The 23791-nt window shown below is 43.5% G+C and overlaps 3 protein-coding genes across 6 annotated transcripts in view; 1 reads left to right on the forward strand and 2 right to left on the reverse strand.

Moving 5' to 3' along the window:
* The window catches only part of RSF1 (remodeling and spacing factor 1), a 64025-nt gene extending 59394 nt beyond the window's left edge, over nucleotides 1-4631 (reverse strand). The window contains exon 1 of the mRNA XM_029964885.1: nucleotides 4417-4631. Within this exon, the coding sequence (XP_029820745.1) occupies nucleotides 4417-4621 (205 nt within the window). The 5' untranslated portion in view covers nucleotides 4622-4631. The remainder of the gene's footprint in view (nucleotides 1-4416) is intronic.
* A 311-nt stretch (nucleotides 4632-4942) lies between these two features.
* Nucleotides 4943-14448, forward strand: AAMDC (adipogenesis associated Mth938 domain containing). 2 transcript variants are annotated; one of them, XM_018085612.2, is made up of 4 exons: nucleotides 4943-4988; nucleotides 8651-8801; nucleotides 11963-12058; nucleotides 12789-14448. In XM_018085612.2, the coding sequence occupies exons 2-4, from the start codon at nucleotides 8670-8672 to the stop codon at nucleotides 12927-12929; spliced, it is 369 nt and encodes a 122-aa protein (XP_017941101.1). In that variant the 5' UTR covers nucleotides 4943-4988; nucleotides 8651-8669; the 3' UTR covers nucleotides 12930-14448. The 2 variants fall into 2 exon arrangements, with proteins under 2 accessions (XP_017941101.1, XP_017941099.1); XM_018085610.2 differs by having other exon boundaries at nucleotides 4972-5081.
* Nucleotides 14449-17999: 3551 nt separating this feature from the next.
* Nucleotides 18000-23791, reverse strand: part of INTS4 (integrator complex subunit 4) — a 33268-nt gene continuing 27476 nt past the window's right edge. For all 3 annotated transcript variants that reach the window (XM_018085598.1, XM_018085597.1, XM_008924926.2), the window contains exons 20-23: nucleotides 23275-23434; nucleotides 22819-22962; nucleotides 22002-22122; nucleotides 18000-19652 (exon numbers count right to left, since the gene is read on the reverse strand). In XM_018085598.1, coding sequence (XP_017941087.1) covers nucleotides 19459-19652; nucleotides 22002-22122; nucleotides 22819-22962; nucleotides 23275-23434 — 619 coding nt within the window. In that variant the 3' untranslated portion in view covers nucleotides 18000-19458. The remainder of the gene's footprint in view (nucleotides 19653-22001; nucleotides 22123-22818; nucleotides 22963-23274; nucleotides 23435-23791) is intronic.

A 23791-nucleotide genomic window follows, 5' to 3' on the forward strand; every position in this document is an offset into this window, starting at 1 on the left:
TAATCCTAGAACGGTTTGGGCTAGAAGAAGCCTTAAGGATCACTTTGTTCCAACCCCTCTGACATGGGCAGGGACACCTTCCACTAGACCAGACGTTGTTCATAGCCCCATCCATCCTGGCCTTGAACACTTCCAAGGATGGGGCAGCCACAGCTTCTCTGGGCAACCTGTGCCAGTGAACACCAGGGTGCTTTTGTTATTGCTGAGCTTACATAGAGCCAAGGCCTTTTCTGCTCCTCGTCCCTCCCCGCAATCAAGGAGGCTGGATGTGTACAAGGAGCTGGGAGGGGACACAGTCAGGACAACTGACCCCAACTGACCCAAGGGATATCCCAGATGATATGGAGTCATCCTCAGCAATAAAAGCTGAGGGAAGAACAAGGAAGACAGCAACACTGGGAGTGATGGCATTGGTCTTCCCAAGTCACCCATACACATGATGGAGCCCTGCTGTCTTGGAGATGGCTGAACACCTGCCTGCCAGTGGGCTGGGGTGAATAAATTCCTCATATTGGTTTCCCTATTAAACTGTCTTTATCTCAGCCCACTGGTTTTCTCACTTTCACCCTTCTAATTCTCTCCCCCATCCCACCAGGGAAGTCAACAAGCAGCCGAGTGGGGCTGAGTTGCTGACTGGGGTTAAAACACGGCTTTTTAATAAAACCTACAAGAAACCATTTAGTTTTTGAGGCACATAAACTAGCGAATTTTGTGAGTTAACACTGTTAACCATCTTGACAGACACTCAACTTCACTCCTTCCCAAGAAGTTTGTCATAATTCCAACCCAAGTCACGACATTGTACTTAAAACTAAGCATTCATAAAGGCAAGATAATTATTCGTCATAAAATAAAATCTTCCTCAGATAACTACAGGTCTTATTACTTTGTTTGAATAGCTACAACTTTCAAATGAGCCACCAGCTGGAAAAGTTGAGCTGTTTTATCATACAGCCTTCGTAAGAACACTATTTCCAGGGCTACCAGTTTATCCCACTATTAAAAAGCAACGGGTGAAATCAACACCACACATTCTTACTTTCCTATTCAAGTATGTTTTATGTTACCCACTAAATCCCAAAGAACAGTTTAAATTGGTTTGTGCACTTTAAGACCATACCTGTGTACACACGGTTAAAACATCTAGCCTCCTACTAATTCAGGTTAATTCGGTATCTAAACTAGTCAGGCTACTTTTGAAAACTATTCATACCCAAGCGCTGCTGTCCTTACTATTTGTCTTGAAATTCTCAGCTAGGACAGGCAATACAGCAAAGTTTAAGTGCTGTCCAAGCACTAAAAAAAAAAAATAAATCTAAAATCCCTCTAAGAAATAACTGGTAGCTTCCTAGCTGTCAACATCTGCTCAGCATCCCTTCCTGTGAGGGAAGGCGGTAGCTTGTTGCCTTAATAAGGAACAAGTTCTTTGTTCTAATTATTAACAGGGAAGAAAATATGACTGTTATACAACTACTGAACAACATTCAGACTTAAGCCCTAAGTTCTCCTTGGGGCTCCTAATATAAGGGAAATAACTTCTGCTGGCATCTCCCAAGAGAAACTCTTCAGACAAGACAATATAGGTCATGTTTAAAAGATAAAAAAAAACAACCACAAACAAAACTTTAAAAAAAAAATAAATAAAATTACGACTGCTGAGAATCAGAACAGTTTTAAAGATAACTAAAAAAACCCCTAGGCTATTGATTTCTTTTCTTGATTGCAAAATTAATATGGAGAGGAGTTACAAATAGCTGTTATGTGGCAGTTGAGATTTAAAACTTGCTCCAGTTTTTAAGAAATTCAGGAAAAAACCCCAGTACTTTGGGATTGTGTACCTATTTCCTTAGACTTTGTTATGTATTACTGCCATTGTAAATCTACTGTCAAGCAATGCTGGTATCAAAAGTGAAACTAACTGTATATAACTGAAATCAAAATCCCTTTTGCATTCCGAGGAAAACTACATACAGTTGGTAAATAATAGACATTCAGAAATAAAAGACCCACTTCAATTTTCAATCTAGGTTTAGCAACTTTATGACTTGTACCCTTAAAAACACCACCTTGATTACTTGAAGTAAAAATCATGTAGAAAAATCTAGTAACTGCAGCTGTTTTTGCAAGAGCACAAAATACTCCAGGTAACAGGTACCAGCACCACAGACCAAGCCCAAGGAGCCGGTCGTATCAAAGGAAAAGAAAACCCCTGTCACACCAGTCACCACACAAAGTATCAAGAATCATACAAGTTTGTTTTTCACACCTCCACACTTTCTTTCTTAGAGATGAGAAAATGCAACCAAACACATCATCTACACCAGACACAAGTAAAAAAACCCAGCACTTCAGAAAGTATATTTTCAGAAGCTGCATCTCCTCCCATTTTGGGGGGGGGGAGGGGGAAGGGGAATAACCCACCCTCTGCCAAACAGGAAAGGAAAAAACAAACAGAGAAAAGTTTAAAAACTTGGCAACTACCAAATCAATCCATAATGCAAACTCCACAAATAATTCAAAACCTTTTCAGAAGAGAGTTATGCAGTAAACATTATCCTATTGAAAACCCCTCCCACCCATCATGCAATTAAAAGTCATCAGGACTTTATTTTTTGTTTAATCAAAGGTATATACACTCAGAACACAGGTTACTATCTCATCCTTTCATTTTAATTTTTCTGCATTTCACACAAGAAAATTACTATTGCACACCCACTGACACTGTCACAGTAAAAGCATTAGTTTTCTTTATGGACGTTACTTTAAAAGGATTATTTTTGTTAAAAATTCAAACTTTTAAGTGTGTTGGTGATTTTTACAAATACGTTTTGCAACAGTTTGACAAAACAACGTTTTTTCTAATGAGTCCTTTATATAACATAAGAGGTATAGGAGTGGTGGGGAACTGAATATAAATACATACTTCCCAGAAAGTTAACCCTGTTTTAAGAAGTTTGCAGATTTCAGCTGTCTTTTTTTTCATATTGACTAGGCACCAGACAACACGAGGAGAAAACACATTAATCTTATTTCATTCTAGTTCAGCAGCTGATGCTGTGAACCCACAGGCAGGACATCTGCACTTGGCAGAAAGCAACTTCCTTTACGAGAGGAAACACCTACACGCCGATTTAATGGCACACGCCCCAGATAGGGTGGGTTTGGAGGGAAGGAGGCGAGAGCGGGTGCCTTCTGGGGGAAAAGCAGGGTCTGTTGGACCAAAAACAGCCCCGAGCTGGGCTTCTCCAGCAGCAGGAAGTTTCCAAGGGGCCTTGCCGGGCATGCGCCGTGGGCTCCATGGTCTCCCTATGTGGCAAGAGTGCAGAGGCAACAACCAAGCGAATAACAGAGACAAGAGATCAAGAGCAACAAGCTCCCTCCCCTCCGTATTTCTACGGCTGCCTCCAATACAGCCCTCCTTCCCCGGGCTGATCTCTCGGCCCAGGCCCTCCCGCATCCACCGCGGGGAGCTGGAATTAAAGAGAGTCAGGCAACCAAACCTGCTTCTGGAGAGAGGAGGGGAGAGGAGGAGCAGCTCGAAAGCAAGCGGCGGAGTGCACAACCCATCCCTCCACCTCGCACGTCTCAGGTGGCGGCGGGGGAGCAGCCACAGCTTATCCCCCCCGCAACTACAGAGGGGATGAGGGAGGAGGGGGGAGAGGAGAGGGATGGAGGTGGCACACAATGGCTGGCTGTGTTTGTGGGGAGGAGACGGCCCACAAGAGCAGCTGGGGGGGGCTCGGGGGCCTCCCCGCGCCCCCCATTCCTCATCCACATCACAGAGAGGAAAGGGGCGGGGGGGGGGTCAGTGGGGATCAGGACATTCCCTCGTGTGTTGTGTCTGTGCGTGTGCTCCCTCCTTGTTTCGGCCGACAAGCAAAAAGAGACAGATACATTAAATATATAAGATATATGGGGGAGGGGGGTTGTGAAGCGACCCCCCAAGCTGGGGGGAAGGGAGGAGATGGAAGAGAGAGCGGCTGCCAGCGCCAAGCTGAACGAAAATAGTTATTTCAGCTTATCCCTCCTTTCTGCAAGGAGTCCCACCCGCACAGAGCTCGAGAACGAACCCAGGGAAACGTCGGGGGGGAGGGACGCAGGGGGGGTCACAGGCGGCACTGAGAGCGAGGAGAGGGGACGGGCAAGGTGCCCCTGCTCCTTTCCCGTGCCCTGCCACAGCCGCCCCCCCCCCCCCAACAAATAGCTGCTCCCCCCTAAAAAAAAAGCAGAGAGGAGAGCGAGGGTCCCCTCCCCCCGGGAATCCCCAGGCCCTCCTCTCCCTCGGCGCGCTCCCACCCCCGGGGCCGGGAGGAGGCGGGGGGGGAACAGCCCCGGCCCCCCCCCCCGCCCCTGGCCCCCCTCAGCCGGCCGGCCCGGGCTGGGCGGGCGGGGGGGACGTGTCGGGGTCCGGCTCACCCTGGTCTCCGGGCTCCTGCGGCGGTTTGCAGGACGCGCTCCAGCTCGGGGAAGGCGCTCGGGCAGGTTCCAGCAGGGCCCCGTAGCGCTCGAGGAAGGAGCAGACGACGCAAAGTTGGGCCAGGAAGCCCGGGCACCGCGGGCCCGCCGGGGCAGGGGGGCGGCGGGGGATGGGGCCGGAGGAGCCGGCCGCCGCCGCCGCCATCTTGGACCTGGGGATGGAGAAGGAGCTGGGGGAGGGAGGGAGGAGGGGCGCTGCCGGGCCGGGCCGCCACTATCCCACAAATGACACGGGGGCACGGCGAAGGCAGGGGAGGGCAGGGGGCGGCGGCCAGAGCGGCGCGAGCCAGCTCCCCTCCGCGCGCGCGGCGCGGCGGGAATGAAAACAAGCGGGGCTGAGGCGGGCGGGGCGGGGACGGACCGCAGGGGCTAGCCAATCGGAGCGGGCGGAGGCGGGAGGGTGGGAAGCGCTAGCCAATGGAGAGGGTGGTACCTGGGAGGGCCCCGCCCCGCCCCGCGGGGCGGGGTGGAGTCGGTGCGCGCCGGGGCAAAGGGGCCGCGCGCTCGGGGCGGTGAGTGCGGCGCGTCAGGGAGCTCGGCGTGAGGGGCGGCAGGGAGGGAGGGCAGGAGACTCCGGTCCTGGGCTGAGCCTGGGCCTTGTCACGGTACCGGTCCTCATCCCAGTCCCCGTCTTGGTCACGGTACTGGTCCTGATCCCAGCCCCGATCCTGGTCCTGGTCCTGGTCCCGGTCCCGGTCCTTGTACCCGTCACGCAAGGCCATGTTTCGAGGGGTTCCAGAGCTGTACCCTCCCTTCTCCCTTTTCCCGCTCCCGTTCCGTGGTGCTTCCCTGGGTTCTCTGTCCTCGCCTCCTTCTTCTCCCCACTTTGTTCCCAAAGTGCCGGCCCCACTTTCTCTTACCAGCGCCCCCCTTCCACCGTGACCTCCCCGATTAGTTCGTCTTGACCAGACTCCCCGGCGAAGTGGGATTGCCGAATTCCCAAAATATGTTTTCCTCCTTTATAAATTTGAGATCTTCCCCCTCCCTACACAGCTCGCTTAAATTTCTCCCGGCCTTTCTACTTGCCTTTCTGCTGTCTGTTTTTAATCCTGACCTGCCTCTCCAGCTGCTGTATCCCCTGGAATGGGAATTCTCTCACCTCTACCTCCTGACCCTGTTCCCAGGCAGTGCTGGAGAACCACATTGTCTTCTGATTCCTTACGGGGGTTTGTTCTGCCCAAAATTTCACGTACACCAATTTTCTCTTTCACTTTTATCTTCCTTGGTCTCGGGTTGCCCTTTGGATTTTATGAAACATTTCTTTCCTTCTGCAGTGTCTCAATAAAATATTATCAGGTGCACTGCCCTTGTTCACCTCTTTTATTCTATTTGTCATTTGTGGGTGCTGCTCTGGAACAGAAGACAGGTGTGCTGGCAATCTCAAAATCCACCCGCTTGCACAACTGCACTTCAATCTCAAGTTTCTTCCATTTCGTTCTCAGCTACTTTTGTCTTCTGCCTTCCTTAACCACTGCTTCATTTCTCTCTTTCCCTATAGTCTCCTGGCATAAACTTGGATTTTGCCTCGTTTTAAGTTCTGCTTCCTTTATTTCTGATGCTTTTAAACTTTCATGACTTTGCTTACAGAGCCCTGAACCATTTCTCCTCTTTGTTTCTTTGTGTTTTGACTACCGCAGTTTACAGAAATGTCTATTTTAGGTTGTACTTTCAAGTCATTTAGTTCAAGCAAGGTCTCTTTTATTTTAAGTGTTACTATATGTTTTATACTGTACATTTCTCACTGTACATTTCTCACAGTCAGTAATTTAAAAAAATAATTTGTCTGAGAACTATTTTCCTACTCCTTGGTGATTGGACCATGCCCTGCATCAAAGAACGTCCAAAGTTCTTGTCAATAAGTTCATTCTTCTTTAGTCTAGTCTAAGATACTCATATTTATTCAAATAGCCTGCCCTTACTGATATTCTCTGGCAGTATTATGGGAAATAGTTTTAGATTACCAGTTTGTATTTATGCCATGTAAATTTTGTTTCTTCATTTCTGCTACTTACTTATTTCTGTGCTCTTTGGAAAAGATAGCCTGGAATCTTTGCTCTCCCATTTGCAATTTGTACCTGTTTGATTGCACAGTTCCAGTCCTGTAGTACTGTTTGGATTAGGGAGGCTGATATTCCTGATCATTTTATCGTTCATTCACCTCTGTCCAACCTCCAGGTCTAATTCCACCATTTCCTCTCAAAAGTAGTACTCTCAAAAATTATTTTCATTCTTCAGAGCCGGGTTCTGGGGGGTTTGTTCCACCTTTACTCTTCAATTTCATTTTGTTGGGACTACTGCTGATTATTTCTTCAGCTACAATCTCCCTTCAGGCATACTTTTGGAAAAAGAGTCATACAAACCTTTGTTTGAATCCCTTGCATCATGGATGTGTGATGAGAGAATCTAGGATATATGAATCCAAGCAAGTTCCTGTCCCCTGTAGCTTCTTGCCTGGCTTCCTTTTCAGCAGGACATATGTGCCACAAACGTCACACAGGAATGAGAAGGAAAAGAATTGCCCCACTATCCTGTGTGAGAAGCACCTCTGGCAAACTCAGTCCTATGCTGGATCCAAAGTAATGCCTTTCTTTCCTTCATGCAATGTTTTAGGCAAGATACTGAGACCTGCTCCTGGCAATCTGAGGAAAGCATGTCCCGTCTAGCTGTGCTGTGTCTGTTGTAGCACATGCAAGATGGGAAGGGAGGCTTCCAGGAGGACTGGAAGCCTGGTCATCCAAAGGTTTCTCTTTAGCAAGGGCAGTGCCTTTAATCTGTGCCACCAGGGTTCCTATGATGAATTTACACAATTCAATTCCTGGTAAATTTAAACAACTCAAAAGTAAAGGATGAAAATCTATGTATCTGGAAGGATCTGCCACAGAGATTTTCTGGATTAGCCAGAGGTGGAGCCTCTTTTTACTGCAGAAACATCCAGTTTTCTTCATAATGCGGATTTCAGAGCAGGTGAACTGGAAGGGCGGAAAGGTGACTCTACCCCTGAGATGTGTCAGTGGACTGCCATGCTAGTCTAACACACTTCCAGCGTATATCATCACCCTGTGATTCCTCTCTTTTCCTCTACTGCCCGAATCACACCAGCAATCAGACTGGTGTGCAATAACATGAGGGACTGTGAGGAGGGTGAAAGCTTTCACGGTGAGATAACATGGTGAGATAACACCAGGAGATAACACAGTACTTTGTGAGGCAGAGCCCTTGCCCTGGTGGTGCCCAGCAGTGCCTGTGACAGCAGATCCAAACATTGCTGCAGCACACACCAAAAAGCAGTTGGTCTATAGTGGCACCAATAAGGCTCTGTCTAGTTCCAGGCAATAGACATCAAAGAAAGATGCATACCAGTTGCTGGATGCCACAGAAAAAAAGGAGGAAATAAGCAGAGATTTAGAAAACGTGACTGAAGGGAAGTTTATTTGATCTAAATGAAGGGGAAAAAAAAACTGAGTGAAATCCTCAAGAAAACAAAAAAATGGTGAAAAAGACAAAAATTAAGCTGTTCTACTTGTCCCCAACAGAAAAATTTAGAAACAATGGGTTTAAGTTGAAACAATGAAGATTGAGGTCAAACAATTAGACAAGTTGCTATTTGGATGTATAACTATTGTGGGAGACTTGCCCTCTGTCAGGAGGGATGGGGGAAAGAAGGTTTGACCCCTTTACACCCCTGGAAGTCTTGTTTGCTGTAGCAATATGGCAGTGCCACTGTTTGGTTCGTGGCTTTTCTGTTGGGTTTGTTTGTTTGGCATTTCTTTTTAGCCTCATTTGCCACTTTAGTGAAGCAGCCAAAGTTATAGTGTAGATCTCAGATATTTTAGGAAATTATTATCATCTTCATTGTACATTTTAGGGAGAAGATTAAAACCCAGATGTGAGAGGATATTCTGGCACTTGATCCCTGTTGATAGTTTTAAAAGTTGAACACCCAGTACTTGTACAGATTTAGCACATAAAATGATTTGCACAAAATCCCCAAGAGGACTGGTAATTCAACAAATCTGCTGATCCTCAGTTCAAGTCTGTTGTCACAAAGTCACGTGGATGAAGTCTGTAATAGTGTTTCCTTCCTAGCTCCTTGGGGCAAGGACAGAATTTTCCGTTTTTATTAATGTGCTGCATATGTTGGCCTGATGTTATATATTAAATATCCTTTTTCCAGACTTTGTTTCAACTTTGTGATGTCTTCCCCTGAAATTGCTTCCCTTTCTTGGGGTCAGATGAAGGTGAAAGGCTGCTCTACAACATATAAGGACTGCAAAGTATGGCCGGGAGGAAGCCGGACATGGGATTGGCGAGAAACTGGGACTAATGTAAGTTCACTGTTTACTACCCTGCATTTAAAACAGGACTCTGAGAATGGTCCAGAGAACAGTTCCAGCAAGAAATTCAGCGAGTTGCCTTTTTCTTTCATCTAGCCATTAGACTTTGCCTGGTAAGAACTGAATGTACATTTCGGAGGTGACTGTGGAGAGGTCAGAGGGCTGCAGATGCACAGTGTCCTACATGCAACAGGATGTAGCAACTGATGCCATGAGTCCTCACAGCTACCCTGACCAAATAACAATCACACACCTTAGAGCTTTCAAACAACATCCTGCACCTGGCTAAGAGGGCAATTGTCATAAGATGCCAGTAGCAACCTCTCTTCAGACCGTCTAAACAAAAGTTGTCTTGAGTGAGATAGGAAAAGAAATTATGAGAAGTAAAAAAATCAAGAGTCACTGACCTTACATGTTCGAAAGACAACAATGCATGTGGTTTAGTTTATATCCTTTTCCTTGGGGTCTCTTGTACTTATTTCAGAGGAAAAATATGCAGATGCAGTGTCATATGCACTAGTTTCTGTGTGAAAAGCTCAGCCTGGCTAACCACACAGTGACTTCTCTTGGAAGCCTTATACTAAGTGCTTGCCCTTGTAATTTTTAAAGTTTATCTGTAAATGCAATCAGAATTGTATAAAAGTGCATGGAACAGTGTTGATGTTCCAGATTTAGAAGCAATATTGAATCTATTGCATTAGGAACTCAATGTTGATAATTCTCCCCATATTAGAGCTTGCACTGGCATAGATGATTGGCTAGAAAAAAAAAGTTCCACGCTTTCGAAGCAAAAGTTAAAGCACAGAAGAACTGTGTACTGAGCAAGGCTTAGACCCAGCACCTGCAACTGTATCCACGCAGAGGATACAGCTCTGTTGAATTCATTTTGACACAACTGAAGTGCAGAACCTTTGGTTTCAGAACTTCAACTGTAGTAATTTGGGGGAACAGAACTTTTTTAAGCCATCAGAGCTCAATTTATGCAGAGTAAGTTTATGCCAAGAGAAAGGTGGTGCTGTCGTGCAAAGATATCTGCACCTTGCAGAGAGAAAGGTAGCTGTATATGTAACCTTTTAAAATGTATTTCCTTTATGGTCTGATTATAAAAAACTAAGTTTTGACTGGCTGTTCAAAGGGCTGGGTCATGTGGTGAGAGTCACTGTTTGTTTGACAGTATTGTTTTCCTGGTTTATGTGCACAGGACTGGAGAAGCAGAACAGATAGGGTAGCTGAATAGTTCCCAACTAGTTTCCAGCTCAGTCACAGATCGATATTCATTCCAACCACTGAAAAACTTTGGTTTCAAATTATAAGCATTTATTGACATTAAGAAGTTGTGCTTTCTTTTGGAAGTTTCTAGCAACTGATATCTTAATGTCACAGATAAAATCTTTAAATCCATAAGTTTTAGAGTTTTGCAAATGAAACAAGAATAAACAAGTCTGTGTTAAATTAAAATTGCAGGAGAAAAAATATGGTTGGGTTCTTTGGAGATGTAGGTTTTCTGCCATCCTTTTTTATATAATCAGGAAGTAAAAAATATCTATTTAGGGTTTGTTGCCTGTAAAGCTCCTGCTGTAGGTCAGTCCTATCCTTGCAGCTATAAGGAGATAGGTGATTTGCTTTTAAAGTGAATAGCAGACAACAGATATTGAGAATAGAACTAAGCTTTTCTAGACTGCATCTCCAACTTGAGAAGAAGTGTAAAAAAATTGATCAGTAGAATTCAACAGGTGCATTTTCTGCATGTTTTTTTATGGTGTACTACAGTGTGCCTACTTTCTTTGAGTGTGTTTTTCCCGAGGTAGATGGAACTGAAGTTTGGGAAACAAGCAGTGCTGGTCATGTCCCACACTCTAGTTGGAGATAAATTGCATCCTCTCCTCTGCTGTCACACTGCTGTCTTGTATGGCATTCTTTCATCAGGAAAATTGTGTAACTGGCCCTGCAAGGTTCTGTAGCTAAGCACTAATAGCCATATTAGACTAATGGTCCATATGGTTTAGTTTAAGGTAGTCCTGTGAATGATTCTCATGGATCCCTTCTGACTTGAGGTATTCTGTGATTCTGTGAACTTGGAGAACCATAGAGGTGAATCATCTCTGTTACTGAAACTTCAGATACCAGCCAGGCTAAAGACTTTCTTGTGGAATAAGCTTAATGCACTCATTGGAAGTTGCACTCTACCATGGAAGGCTTCAGGAGATCATTTGTTTCAGCTTGACAAGCCTTACTTGCTTACTTACTTGAGTTTCTCTCACTTGAAGTAGAGAAACTCATCTCAGACCTCTAAAAAACTTCAGAATTCTACTAAAAAGGGGGGGAGAAATAGTGTTTATGGTTTAAAAATAGAAGTGCACACCAAAGAGGGGGCAAACTCTAGCCACAGGTTGTACTGAGAAACTGAATCCAGGAGAGTTAGTGTGACATAGTAATATTTTATTTTACTATTGAAGGTGTATTTATGGATTCATATGTTTAAAGTGTGCTAGGAATAAATGGGTGTGTGTCTTTAAAAACTCAGTTAATGTATTATGAAAGTTCTTTCCTTCTTGGAGGGGTTTGGTTTCAAATATTCCTTTCTCAAAATAAAGAATAGTTCAGAAATGGAAGCTGTTAACTGAAATGAAGCTACCCAGTACAGTTCAGTCCTCTTTGGTAAATGAGATTTGCAAAGTAAACAAGAAAATAATTTAATCATTTTAATTATTTGAGGAGCTCTTTGTATTTAAAGTGAGTAAACTTTGGCTTGCCACAATCTTTCTTACAAAAAGATTTTGTTAATTTGAAATCAAACAGCAGTATGTTGCCATTTACTGATTTCACTTTAACTGTTAATATTTATAAAATGCCAGTAGTTAGACATAAATGTCTTCGAAATGTGTAATGTATCTTTTTTTTTTTTACTGTTTAATAAGGAATTATAATATAGCCATCAATAGATTAACTGTCATGCTTCATCTGCATATAAAATACCTTTTTCAGTTTCTAGTGTTACCTCCTCTGTGTATGCAGAAAGGAGGGTTGTGTTACATTTTGGTATGGCTAATTTACCCTGCTGCTCTGTGAACAGTTTCAGAACACACAGACACAGCTTTCCTGGTTGATGGTGTCAGTATAACAGACTATTATTTTCCTTCCCTGACACTTAGCATTCTCCAGGAGTGCAGCCCGCTGACCTTGAAGAAGTCATCAAGAAGGATGTTAAAACTGTGGTGATTGGCCGTGGCATGAATGAGGCTTTGCAGGTAGGTTTTTGTTCTGTGAGAAGCATAAACTAGCACTGTTTTTTTTCCTCTCCCTCTGATTAGGGAAAAAAATTAAATTGAAGATGCTCCACTAAGACGGAGAAATTCAGGATTAGCATGACTGAGCTCCTGTCAGGGGTCCCTCTGAAGGAAACATCATTTGAGTTCCTCTGTGTTAGTGTCAATGTCAAGCAGTAGACAGGTTTATGTCCTGCTACAGGAGCAACTGAAACAAGAATTTTTCAGTATGTCATTAGTCCCCTCCTCTTGCAATAGGTGATAAACTGGCTCTCTAGCCTGCTGTGAATACTTTGATAATTCGGCATTTTTGTTACTAATGTTGCCAGTGTGTCATTTCAGCGACAAACTAGCTACAGAAAGCTCAGAAGTGCTGACTTTACTTCATGAGAAACAACTCTTTAGCTTTCTGGTGGGATGAGTAATACTTTATTTAGATTAAACACCTTTAGCTCCAATTCTATTTATTTTTGCAAGAAAGGACTGCATTTTAAAGTGTGCTAAGGAGATATATGAGGTGTAGATATAAAAGTAGCTTTATTTAAGCAAAAAAATTAAATCAATCTTAGAAATATCGGAGCATATTATCATTTTGGCTGTTAGCAGTTACTTAAGTGGTGCTTAACAAATGGCATAAGTGTTCTTCAAGCCTTCCAGTGTAAGGGGAAAAGAATCTAACACTTGCTTTTCCCATTTCCTCTTCTCTTCTGAGGTTCCAGCATCCACCGTGGACTATCTGAAGAAGAACGGGATTGATGTGTTGGTCTTGCAAACGGAGAAGGCTGTGGCAGAGTACAACACCCTGGCTGCTCAGGGTGTCAGAGTGGGGGGAGTCTTCCACTCAACCTGCTGAAGCCTTACAGCTCATCCCGCCTCCCCGGACTGCAGCCAAATCACGGACACACCTCTGCTGAATCAAATTACAGTCAACAGAGAGTGAACTTAGGTGCCAAGGCATTTGTGCGCTGACAGTTTATTAATACAGGATTTAAAGAAATTGAGGGTTCACAAAATGGAGCTGGGAATGAAATTATTTAATTACAGAATAATTTCTGCATATTCTTAAGATTGGCCTAACCTTCCTCTGAAGGCTGTCCGTATACTGGTTACTTAACTTTTCACCTGTTGACTAAATCAGATGGTTATGTTTTGAATACTTTTATTAGAAAATGTCCCAAAATTACATTATTGGCTATTGGAATGCAGCCATAAGATAGCTGATGAGCACAGTCAAGTGGTAGATCTGAAGCAATAAGGAAGCACTTTGCCACCACTGGATAAAGTAGTTAAAAATAAAACAAAATTAAAAAGTAAACTCAGAATATGCAACTTTGCCTCCTGCTGGTGACTTCAGTCAGGATATTTGCTAATTCATGAACATCACATAATGTAACACTTCTAAATTTTTTATTGAACCTGACAAAGAGGAAAACATCTACAGGGTATAGACATAAAATATGGGCCCTAAAGAATGTTCTTATTAATTGCCAGTTCTGAGGATTGAGTTGTCCAATACATATCCATTCAGAGATGCTTAAAATCATCTGAAAGATGCATTACAAAATCAGAGTTTGCAGCAGCAGAAAACGTTGATCCTTAGGAAATCAGTCTAAATTGCTGCTAGCAAGGTGCTGCTGGCAAGCTGGGGATGGATGTGAGAATTATTACTGGTTGTCATAATCTGATGATTTAAATGCTGCACCAACAAATATATTATTACACTGAAAATTTAAAAAGTTCTCTTGGTTGTTTTTCTTGGTGGGCTTCTATTAATATTACCAGTTACAAGTAGATCTTTTTTCCCACCAGGCTCACTATTTCTTGTTCTGTGCATATTGATTCTGTGTGTATTAATGAAAGTACAAAGACGAGGCTGTACAAGCCCTGAGGCACCTGGTGCTACTCAGGCAGTAGCAGAGAGGCTTAGATTGATATGAGAACACAATGACTCCCCCAAAATACTGTGTTCTTTTTTTGTTTATTTGCTGTAGTAATCATTCAAAACCTTTTATCTGATAAAAACAATGTGGTGTAAAAGTAAAGGGAAAGTGAGTACTTGAAAGTTTTATCATGCAATCTCCTAATTACAGCAATGTTTTCTGTTAGTGTAGCTATATTTGAGGCAAAATCTTATCTAAGCCAGCAGGAACTACCTTTCCAGCTGCATCTGTGTTCTGTGATGCAGCAGCTGGTAAAATGCTCATTGTAGCTACTATGATATTTTTCTGAATAACTTGCCTGGCGTGAAGTAGAAGGTGAACCACTGACCTAGAAGACTGTGGTCATCCCAAGGGAATGCCAGCAGAACGAGTTCCTACCAAACCACAGAGTGTGAAGGCTTTTTGCATTAAATCTTGTTATCTTACAGTGAAGGTGGTTTGACTCTTGATTGTGGTCGTATATTTGCGTTATTTTGTCAGCTTTTGGACCTTAAGGCAGCCTCAAATAGGAAGAAGCTTTGTAAGGCTTTGGCTGAGAGGACAGTGCAGTACTTAAAAAACTGGAATGTGAATTACACTGTTAGAACTTGAGCAAACACCTTATCTTTCTCCTCCAGGTTATTTTTTTTAATATATTTTCATGTTAACGTGGCACATTAATGGTGATGCCACTTTCACCAAAACTGCTCAGCCCAGGTTCTGCATTTGAGAAAAACTGTGGGTTCCTCACACTGCTGCTGCTACACGATTCATCCTCCCAAAAGGCATGTGAGGAGCAGAGCCCATATTGCATTGCTAGGTGACTTTCAGAAGTGAGCCCTACCCAGCTTTGTGCTGCAGCCTCTTTATTCTTCCCTTCATCTGGCAACTCGTAGGATACAGAAGATTCCACTTCCAAAACAGGGAGCTGCAGTGTGCAAAGAAGTGGATTTCTGTTTTTAAAGGCAAACTGCTAAGTTTCACCACCATCAGTACAAAATTTCAGTGTCAACAAGGAGATTATCTGCTGTAAGCCTTTTCCATCCTTGTCTTCTATTGCTGCTCTCGTCACAGCTTCCTGAGTCAGCGTTGTCAGTTCCCAAAAAGCGTCTGCTCCACTTGGGCTGCTCCAGTCCCTGAAAGCCCGATTTCCTTCTTGGTGCCTGAAATTGCTTTTGCTACATGGTGGAAACAGCTGGGACTGATTCATCAAAAAATTCCACCAGAGCTCAAACCAGTGTCTTTGTTAAATTGCTGCTTTCAGCTAGAGCCATAAATAATTCATTAAAATTACGGGCTCATCTCCCAAATCATGGGAATGCACTTTTATAGTGCAGGATTTCTCACATACACCATTGCTCTGCCTCCCACCAGGAAAACTATGTCCCAGTAGGCAGCGAACTCCCACCCTGACACTGAAATTAAAGCCGAGCTGCGGCTGGGCTGGGAGCCAGGAAGATTCCACCCCAGCTGCTCCGCCGCCCAGCGGGTCAGTCCCCAGCCCTTATCTTTGTGCAGCAGCATGTGCGAGCTGGCAGCCAGGACAAACAGGCTGTAAAGAGGCTCACTGACACACCGAATGCAACACGACCAGCATTCTTAAGGGACATCAGGCAGGAACTGTGCAAAGCGTGGCATCCCAGAGCCTTCAACTTTGTTTTGGAGTCCCACTAGTATGGCATTAGCAAACTGTAAAGTAAAAAGACAGCCTTTCTGCGTTCCTGGTGCCTGCTACTAAGAATAGAATGGAAGATGCAAGTGAAATAAAACGTAAAAAGTGATTGTAACTCAGACAAGTGAAACAGGATTCCACAGGAAATCCATTTCTGTCAGCTGGAACCTAAGATGACCTGCACAGTACGGTGCAGAGTGCAAGTCTTATGAAGAGCAGCTGAGGAGGCTGGGAGTGTTCAGGCTGGAAGAGGCTCAGGGGGGACCCTATCTCTCTCTACAACAGCCTGAAAGGAGGTTGTAGCCTGTGGGGGGTCAGTCTCTTCTCCCAGGTAGCAAGGGACAGGATAAGGGGAAGCAGCCTCAAGTCGCACCAGAGGAGTTTTAGACTCGATATTAGGAAAAATTTCTTCCCCAAAAGAGTTGTCAAGCATTGGAACAGGCTGCCCAGGAAAGCAGTGGAGTTGCCACCCCTGGAAGTGTTCAAAAGACATGTGGATGTGGCACCTGGGGACATGGCTTAAAGGTGGGCTTGGCAGTGCTCTGTTAATGGTTGGACTCGATGATCTTAGCAGTCTTTTCCAACACAAATGATTCAGTGGTGTCATACAGTCCGATTTAAACGCATGCCCTGTTCTTCTGTCTTCTCAAGAACTTGCTTTGTACTTTTTGCACAGAGTGTACCTGCCCACTTAGGTCTTTTGTACTTTTTAAAATAAGGGAGGTGAAAGCTACAGCAGGTCCAAGTTAATGTCTCATAGGCTTCAACTTTGTTCCTAATACATTTATGCATTGTTTTAAGAGCTCTTGACTCGATAATTGCATTATTTACTTTCAAATTGGCCTAATGAATTTTGGTGGACTTGAGCAATCTAAATACGAATTTCCCACTAAATGTTTTCAGAGTTGGGCTTCCTCACACAGAGATGCCATGTGTAATTAAATCCAGAAAGTTAATGGTAAACAGGACAACACATTTTCACACCACTAAGCTACACCTCTTTCACATGAGGTCAGCCTTTTCCTTGCTCTGCCAGATTCTTGACCCTCTTCCCTTACCTCTAACTAGGAGGTACAGTGAAGAGGTGAGGGCTGTTTGAACATGGTTAGTTTTTAGCAAATTATTTGCCCTTCCTTTGTAGATTGCTCAGTCTCCCTGTGGCAGCAGCTGTACTGGCACCGAGTTCCTACCCTTGGAGCCATCTGAGAGAACAGAATCTCCCTGTACTTGGCTGATTGTGATCTGAAGTCCTCTGTTCCCTCTTCAACAGAGATGAAAGATGCAAATTATCTTTGAGCATGACTACAGCCCTTTGTTTTTCTTTTCATTCTGAGATCAATCATCTTATAGGCTATTGCAGGGCAGAAGCCCAAAAATTATCCAAAATAAATGACAACTGGTGAATGGGTAGAAATGATTCTGAGATGACACAAGGTCCTGCAGCTCCACAAAGAGCGTGAACTCTGGTATTTTTGAGAGCAGAAAAACCTGGGGATGGAAGGAAAGAGCCAACATCTAGATTTAAACAACTACAGTAACACGTGCTTTTTATACAAATTTCCTTTCAGATTTCCCACATATTGGAACATGGCATGAAATGGTCAGTCTCAAGCACAAATACAGGCTGGGTGGGGAAGGGATTGACAGCAGCTCTTTTCCACAGCCCTTCAGTATTGGATTCCCGTTCATAATACAGAAGGCAATTGATCTTTGCCTAATATGTTGCATGGAAGGAGCTCAAGGACAGCATGAGGGGGAAAAATGGTAGAAATTTGATCCAGTGCTTAGAAAAAGAGAGAAAGATGCCAAAATTCTGATATTGAAAATATGTGCTGTGCCTACCACAGCATCCATTATGGCCTGGAGCATATGGACACCATTTAAATTAGAAACTTTACTGGGATGACAAACTGCAGAAATACTCGTGAAGTGCAAAAATGAGAGGAAGGAAAAAAAAGTCCGTAATGAGCTCACTCAACTCGTCAAGTATCCGCCCAGACACAGAGATACATCAACCCTGCCTGCCGGGAACTGAACTGAGGATGCCAGAGTCAAGTCAGACAATAACAACTCAGCTGTCAGAGGTGCAGAAGATTTTCAAAACAGCACCCCAAAGGTGAAACACCAAAAACCAGTTTGTAAGAGCAGAAGCACTAAGAAAGGATATTTAATTCAAGAATATCTAAAGCAGCAGCAAAGTTTAATGGCTATGAGCCTTTGCGCCACAACGTCAGTCCTAAAAAATTAAAATCACAAAAAATGTGCAGTAATTGTATTAGCCAAGTACCATGCAGGCATCCATGTTCAGTCATATAATAAAGAGGAAACAGAATAGCATGAGTTTTCCAATTTTATTGCAGGAAAGCACATAAGGGGTTATTATTTACACTAATCTCTGCATAACTGGAAAGTATTTCTTCACGGCTTTGTTTACTTGCTAAAAATACATCTTTTAAAAACCAAAAAACCAACTGATTTATGAACACAGGTAGCATTTGGCTGCTGCACTAGAATTTCACACATTAAGTCCTCCTAGAAAATCATACCAAAGGATTGCTACAAATCATAGGAGGTTCCTCAGTCCACTAAGCCTGGCACACAGAAGTGATGCACAGACACACTTCCCAACAGGAATGCCAGATGGATCACGTTTTAACTAAGTTCTTGTTCCTCTGTAGTCCCAGCTCACCTCCAGAAGGGAACACTGACAAGTTGCTTGACTGCTGCTTAATTGAGAGCATGTTCAGCTACTTCAGCTGATCAGAAAGCCTTTGAGTGCCAAAAGTACTGCTGAGTTGAAAAATGTAGATTTTTCTCATCCTGCTAAGTATTGGTTCAGGCCGGGATCACCACATGGAAACAGATCCTGTAAAGCTTAATGCGACATCATTAGGAATTTTCCAACTGGTACTTGATTACATTGTTCCTCAAGATGTACAAATGTGCAACAGGAGAGCTGGGTTACATCTCAGGGATGGAGATTGTTCTACTCCATTTCACATAAACGAACAAAAGCCATAACAAACTGCTCTGTTCCTGTAACTCAGCTAAATTCCATGTCCTGCTGACTGAAGTTCTGCTGCTGGCACGAACAGGTTCCTTCTCCTCCTGCACCATGAACAACCTGTGCCCTCCCCAAAGCTGTACGAGCTTCAGTACAGCTGTAGAAGATGTAAACCAGCTCCAGATTTAGCCTATGGCAACTGGTAATTTCCCTCAGAGGTGCAGTTCCCATGCAAGAACAATAGTACTTTAGAATATGCTTTTTTACTAAGAAATTAGGTACCAGTGCACAAATGCAAGTTTTAGACACTAAAAAACAAAACAAAAAAAAAACCTCCACAAAACAAACAAACAAAAAAGATCAAATCCAAACAAACAAACCCCCACAAAACCCTGAACTCCTCAGCTTCACTTAAGAGTACTGTAAAAATAACATTGATTTCTGTGCCCAAGCATTTACATAGTAAATACATAGCAGAAAATGTACAGGCCTTGGAAAGAAATTTTTGATACCTAAAAACTGAAGATATGGCCCAGTGAAATTACTACTGCAATGCTGATTGAGAACTGTCCTGTTTTTGTTAAGTCAATGTAAAAAGACCTGCATTTTCTTGAAATCACTCTTAACTAGCTGAATAACTCTGCTGCTGAGGAGACCAACTGTTCTTCAGCAACTTTATTTTGATGTCTGTTTTGGCTTGGTTTGCTCTCTTGGACAGAGCATCTTGTTTTCTTGTAACCCAACCTAGCAATCCCATAAATAAATAGGTTTCTTTTAGCAATAGACTTCACCGCCTGGCAGGTTTGGGCATTATATACACCTTGACAGGTTTGCTGAATGGTATGGTCCCCTCTATGCCATTTTCAGATGGCGGGAGAGTCTCCAAGCTCTCACTCCAGGTAGATTTAGGAATTCTAGCAGATGCCTTGCTCCTGTTGGAATTGTAAGCCAGTAGCAACCTCACTTCAATCTGGCATGGTTCTGCAGAGAAAAAGAACAGAACAACCCAAACATGACTGTCATTGCACAGCAAACCAACACTGAATGGATTTTATACCACATATACTGGGTAAGTACAGAGCCATTCTGGTCTGCCCAGAATCCAGTCTGGTGTCTGGAAATGCAACTTTGCCATTACTTTCGGCACAGCAAAACTAAGTACTGTTTCAGGTTCCCCCACCTTCTTTGCCATCACTTAAAAAATCTCACCACTAACTTACTTTTAAGTTATTTTTAAAAGTTGCAATTTGTAACTCCAACCAAATAATAAAATCATTAAAATCCCCACAGAACTTGCAGGGCCTGCTCACTGGATTTATGGCAGGATCAATCCAGATGACATCTGATAAGACTTGTGGCACGGGAGATAACTTGAAGATTCTCTTCTGTTGGAGGCTTTTGCACTGCAAGACAGCCTCTCCCTCTTTCAGCAAGTGCAGCTAGGCAGATACTCCTAATCCTGTACATAGGATGATTTCACTTTACTCTTCTCACAGTGGTCACAACCAAATCGGGATTTTAGTCTACACAGTATTACTCTCAGCAGCCTGCTGGACTTAACATGCCCAACAAAATTTTCCTTTCTAGACTGAAAAAGAGATTCTTTTAGGTTTTCTTGATGGACTTGTACTAGTTTTGGCTGGGATAAAGTTAATTTTTCTTTATAGAAGCTTGCATGGTGACATGTTTTGGATTTGTGACCAAAATGGTGTCAACAGCACAGGGATCTTGTAGCTATTGCTGATTAGTGTAATACCCATGAGTTTTCTCATGTTGCCCTTCTGATTCTCTTCCCTGTCCCACTGGGGAGTGAGCACCACGTGGTTTGCAGGGCTTAACTGTATACCAGGGATAACCTACAACAGGAATACGTTAATGAAACTACGGAAACCCACAGGATTTTAAGTCACATGCAGTGGAACTCCAGCCGAGACATCATCAGCACCAGACAGAACACAAGAAATGACCCTCTTTCACAGTTACCCCACAGTTCAGCAAACACCTCCCTGAGCTCACCTTTCACACCACCAACTCTTCTGTTATGTGCAGCTTGCAGTCACCTCTGTCACTTCTGCTCTACACCCTGGCAGTTAACCCACGCTTTGCACCTGGGCATTCTCCTGTGCTTAGGAAAGCACACCCTTTCTACTGGCCTTTAACCAGTTTCATTGTCTTGAATTAAGGCAATTTCTCCACTTTGAATTCTGACCCTGTTTCCTGAGCCCCTCCCAGCTCAGTGTCCTCCCCCTGTTTTATATGCTTAAGTGCCAGTGTCAAAGTTAATAATTAAAATAATGGCTAGAGGAGACACCAGAACAGAATCCCTTAGGGCCATACTTAAAATGCCCTTCCAGTGGATGCTGCAGAAGTAGAAATAAGGACTTCATTCAGCTCCTTCTGGTACAGGATCAACCTTTAAACACAGATACTTCCAGTCAAAGAAACAATACCATGTCTTCTTTTCCAAAACAAAACAAAAGACAGCAGGAGGAGTAAGTACACCATGGCAGTGCTATATAAAAAGGAGTATGTGAGGGAACATGGCAATAAATAAAATTCTGTTGGTTTAAAAAAAAAGATCGCCAAATGCAATTAAAAACTGCTCAGAAAAAAAAACGCTCAGAGACCCCCCCCCATTTGAATAAACGTGAAGGGATTAAACAAAGACAGGACAAAGGGAGCTGTGAATGAAATACTCTGCTTTTGTTTCAAGTCCACAAGGCAATTACTGAAGTGCTTCCATGAGGGAGTGTGACAACTGAGACTGAACATGAATGTTGGAGTCACGTATTTCATCACAGCTAAAGGGTGGGTTTTTAGGGCATTAAAAGGGTGAAAGTTTAATCAGCAGTGCAATTGTAGTGCTGTGTACATACAGTTCCAAAGGTTCTCTGCCATGCTCAAATACGTGTCAGATCCGAAACAATTAATTCCAAGGAGTCAGTTTACCATGACTCCTTACCTTTACAGGAGGATGCAGACCTGGCTCCTGCAGCTGATCCTGCTCTGCACAGAAACAGGTGAACTCACCTTGAACACGGCTGTGCAAAGGCTCCCAGGACTCTCCCAAGAGAGCAGCCCCTCCAGTCATCTCTGGAGCAGCAATGCCCTGTCAACCAGGGAGACATAACTGCTCAAAGACTGTGAGAGCACAAACCTGATCAACACTAATGGCAGCATCAACCACAGCTTAGACTCTAGGATCCTCAGAGCCCCCAAGACTGTGGGCGTGTACATCTTATGTGCCAGGGAGTGGGATGAAGCAAGACACGCTCCTGTCCTAGAAAAGTGCAGCCACACAAACACAGGAACTTGTATCATTTACATTACCTGTCCAGGCTGTGTGTGAGAGGTAAACCTGAGTTATCAGCCTGTGCCTTCCAGGGCCAGGATTTCGGAAATCAGCTGGTTTGGGATGGATTAGCTGCGCTTGTCCATCTGGATACAACACCTAATGAAAAAAAAAAAGAAACAACTGAATGACAATTGTACTGGGGATCTCACCATGTGGACTACTTAGGTAGTTTCTGTTTGAGTTGGGAAGGCAAGGACGTGGGTTTTAGCCTGGAGCCATGACAGAACAGCCACATGTCAGCCATTCAGAACCACAGCACAGGGGGAAAAAAACCCACATTGACATCAGCTTCTTCCTTTGCATCATAACTGAGGTTTTAATCCCTTTGTTATGTGGTGACGTTGCATGTTTTACTTAGATATTACCATGCCTACCTCCTCAGCCGCATTTGAAACTAGTGATTCAGCAGCAGGGAGAAAAGCTGGAATACAGACAGACTAGAGCCTGCATATTTCTGTGCTGTTTGGAACAGCATTTTTTGCTCCTCCTTCTCCCACTACATCAGCTGGAAGTTCACCAGCATTTGTTTGTGTTCATGTCTGGAACATGCCCAGTGCATGTGGAAGCACACAATGACATCAAAGTGCTCAAAGCAACCTCTCAGGAACTGCACCCAAGTCACCTGAGCACCCTGTAGACAAGCCAGTTTCTGAACATGTGGTCAAAACACAGGAATCCAACATTGTTACTAATAAAGCACATAATTATTTGCAATTTAAAAGAATTGACATCCTTAAAGAAACTTCCCCCAAGACACAATCTTGTTTGCATTTATGTCAAGTGACTTCTTACCTGAACTTTAACAGTTCCTTGGGGATCTTGCACATGTTCCAGAGTTGCATCAACATCCAGTGCCACAACCAACCCCGATGTAAACCTCAGGGGATTATCAGATTCACCAGTAGGCTCAATGATATTTGCAGTAGCTCTATGGAGCTGTTAGGGGCAAAGTGATTGGCAAAAATAAGGAGGTAGGGGAAAGAGGAGAGAAAAAAAGTATGTAATTACTGCTGTCCTTAACAGAGAAGTGCATGAACCTTGCAATTTTTTTTAGATACTGCCACAAATTGTTAAGTTTTGCATAATTTTATCAGTAGTGCTGAGTAAGAAGATGAAGCCTTTGAAGAAATAACACTTGTAACTGACCAAGAACCTGAATTCTAAAAACTTCATGGTATATTAGGAACTAGTCAGATGCTGTGACAGTCCACAAGGATATTGCATTCTAATTCTCTGTGTTAAACCAACCTGCTCTGGAAGAGGAAGGTGGAGGAAGGTACTTTGTCGCAGTGTTGTCTGAAGAATCTTAACCACTTCTGAAGGCTTAGACGTCACAAGTCTGGGCATTAAGTCCAGCAATTTATCTACAAAACTGCCTTGCATATGTGGGAGCTCAGAGATGAAACATCTGTGATAGGAATAAATTAAAAATCAAATACTTTGTTTCAACTTTTTCTACAGTACTGTTATTTTCAGTCTAGCTACTTAATCCTTATATTTTGTTATAATGACAGAATTAGACACATACATTCCTCTTGTGATGTGCATCTCACATATACGAGAAATTATTTTGGCTAATTGTGTTGGGGCTGTGCTGTGTGCTCAAACTGACATCAAGGGCTATGTGGTGTGGCCAGCAGGTTGAAGTAGGTGATTCTCCCCCTCTACTTTGCCCTCATGAGACCCTACTTGGAGTACTTTGTCCAGCTCTGGGGCCCCCAACGTAAGAGGGACATAGACCCACTGGAGCAACTTCAGAGGAGGG

Source organism: Manacus vitellinus, unplaced genomic scaffold (assembly GCF_001715985.3).
Source record: "Manacus vitellinus isolate BGI_N305 unplaced genomic scaffold, ASM171598v3 scaffold_83_pilon, whole genome shotgun sequence".
Lineage (NCBI taxonomy): Eukaryota > Metazoa > Chordata > Aves > Passeriformes > Pipridae > Manacus > Manacus vitellinus.

What these genes read in the sequence shown, in the direction of transcription:
- AAMDC (XM_018085612.2), top strand. Translation starts at nt 8,670, where the DNA reads ATGTCTTCCCCTGAAATTGCTTCCCTTTCTTGGGGTCAGATGAAGGTG. An exon ending in GGCGAGAAACTGGGACTAAT is followed by an intron (nt 8,802 to 11,962) that starts GTAAGTTCACTG and finishes CCTGACACTTAG; the next exon opens with CATTCTCCAGGAGTGCAGCC. An exon ending in GCATGAATGAGGCTTTGCAG is followed by an intron (nt 12,059 to 12,788) that starts GTAGGTTTTTGT and finishes TTCTCTTCTGAG; the next exon opens with GTTCCAGCATCCACCGTGGA.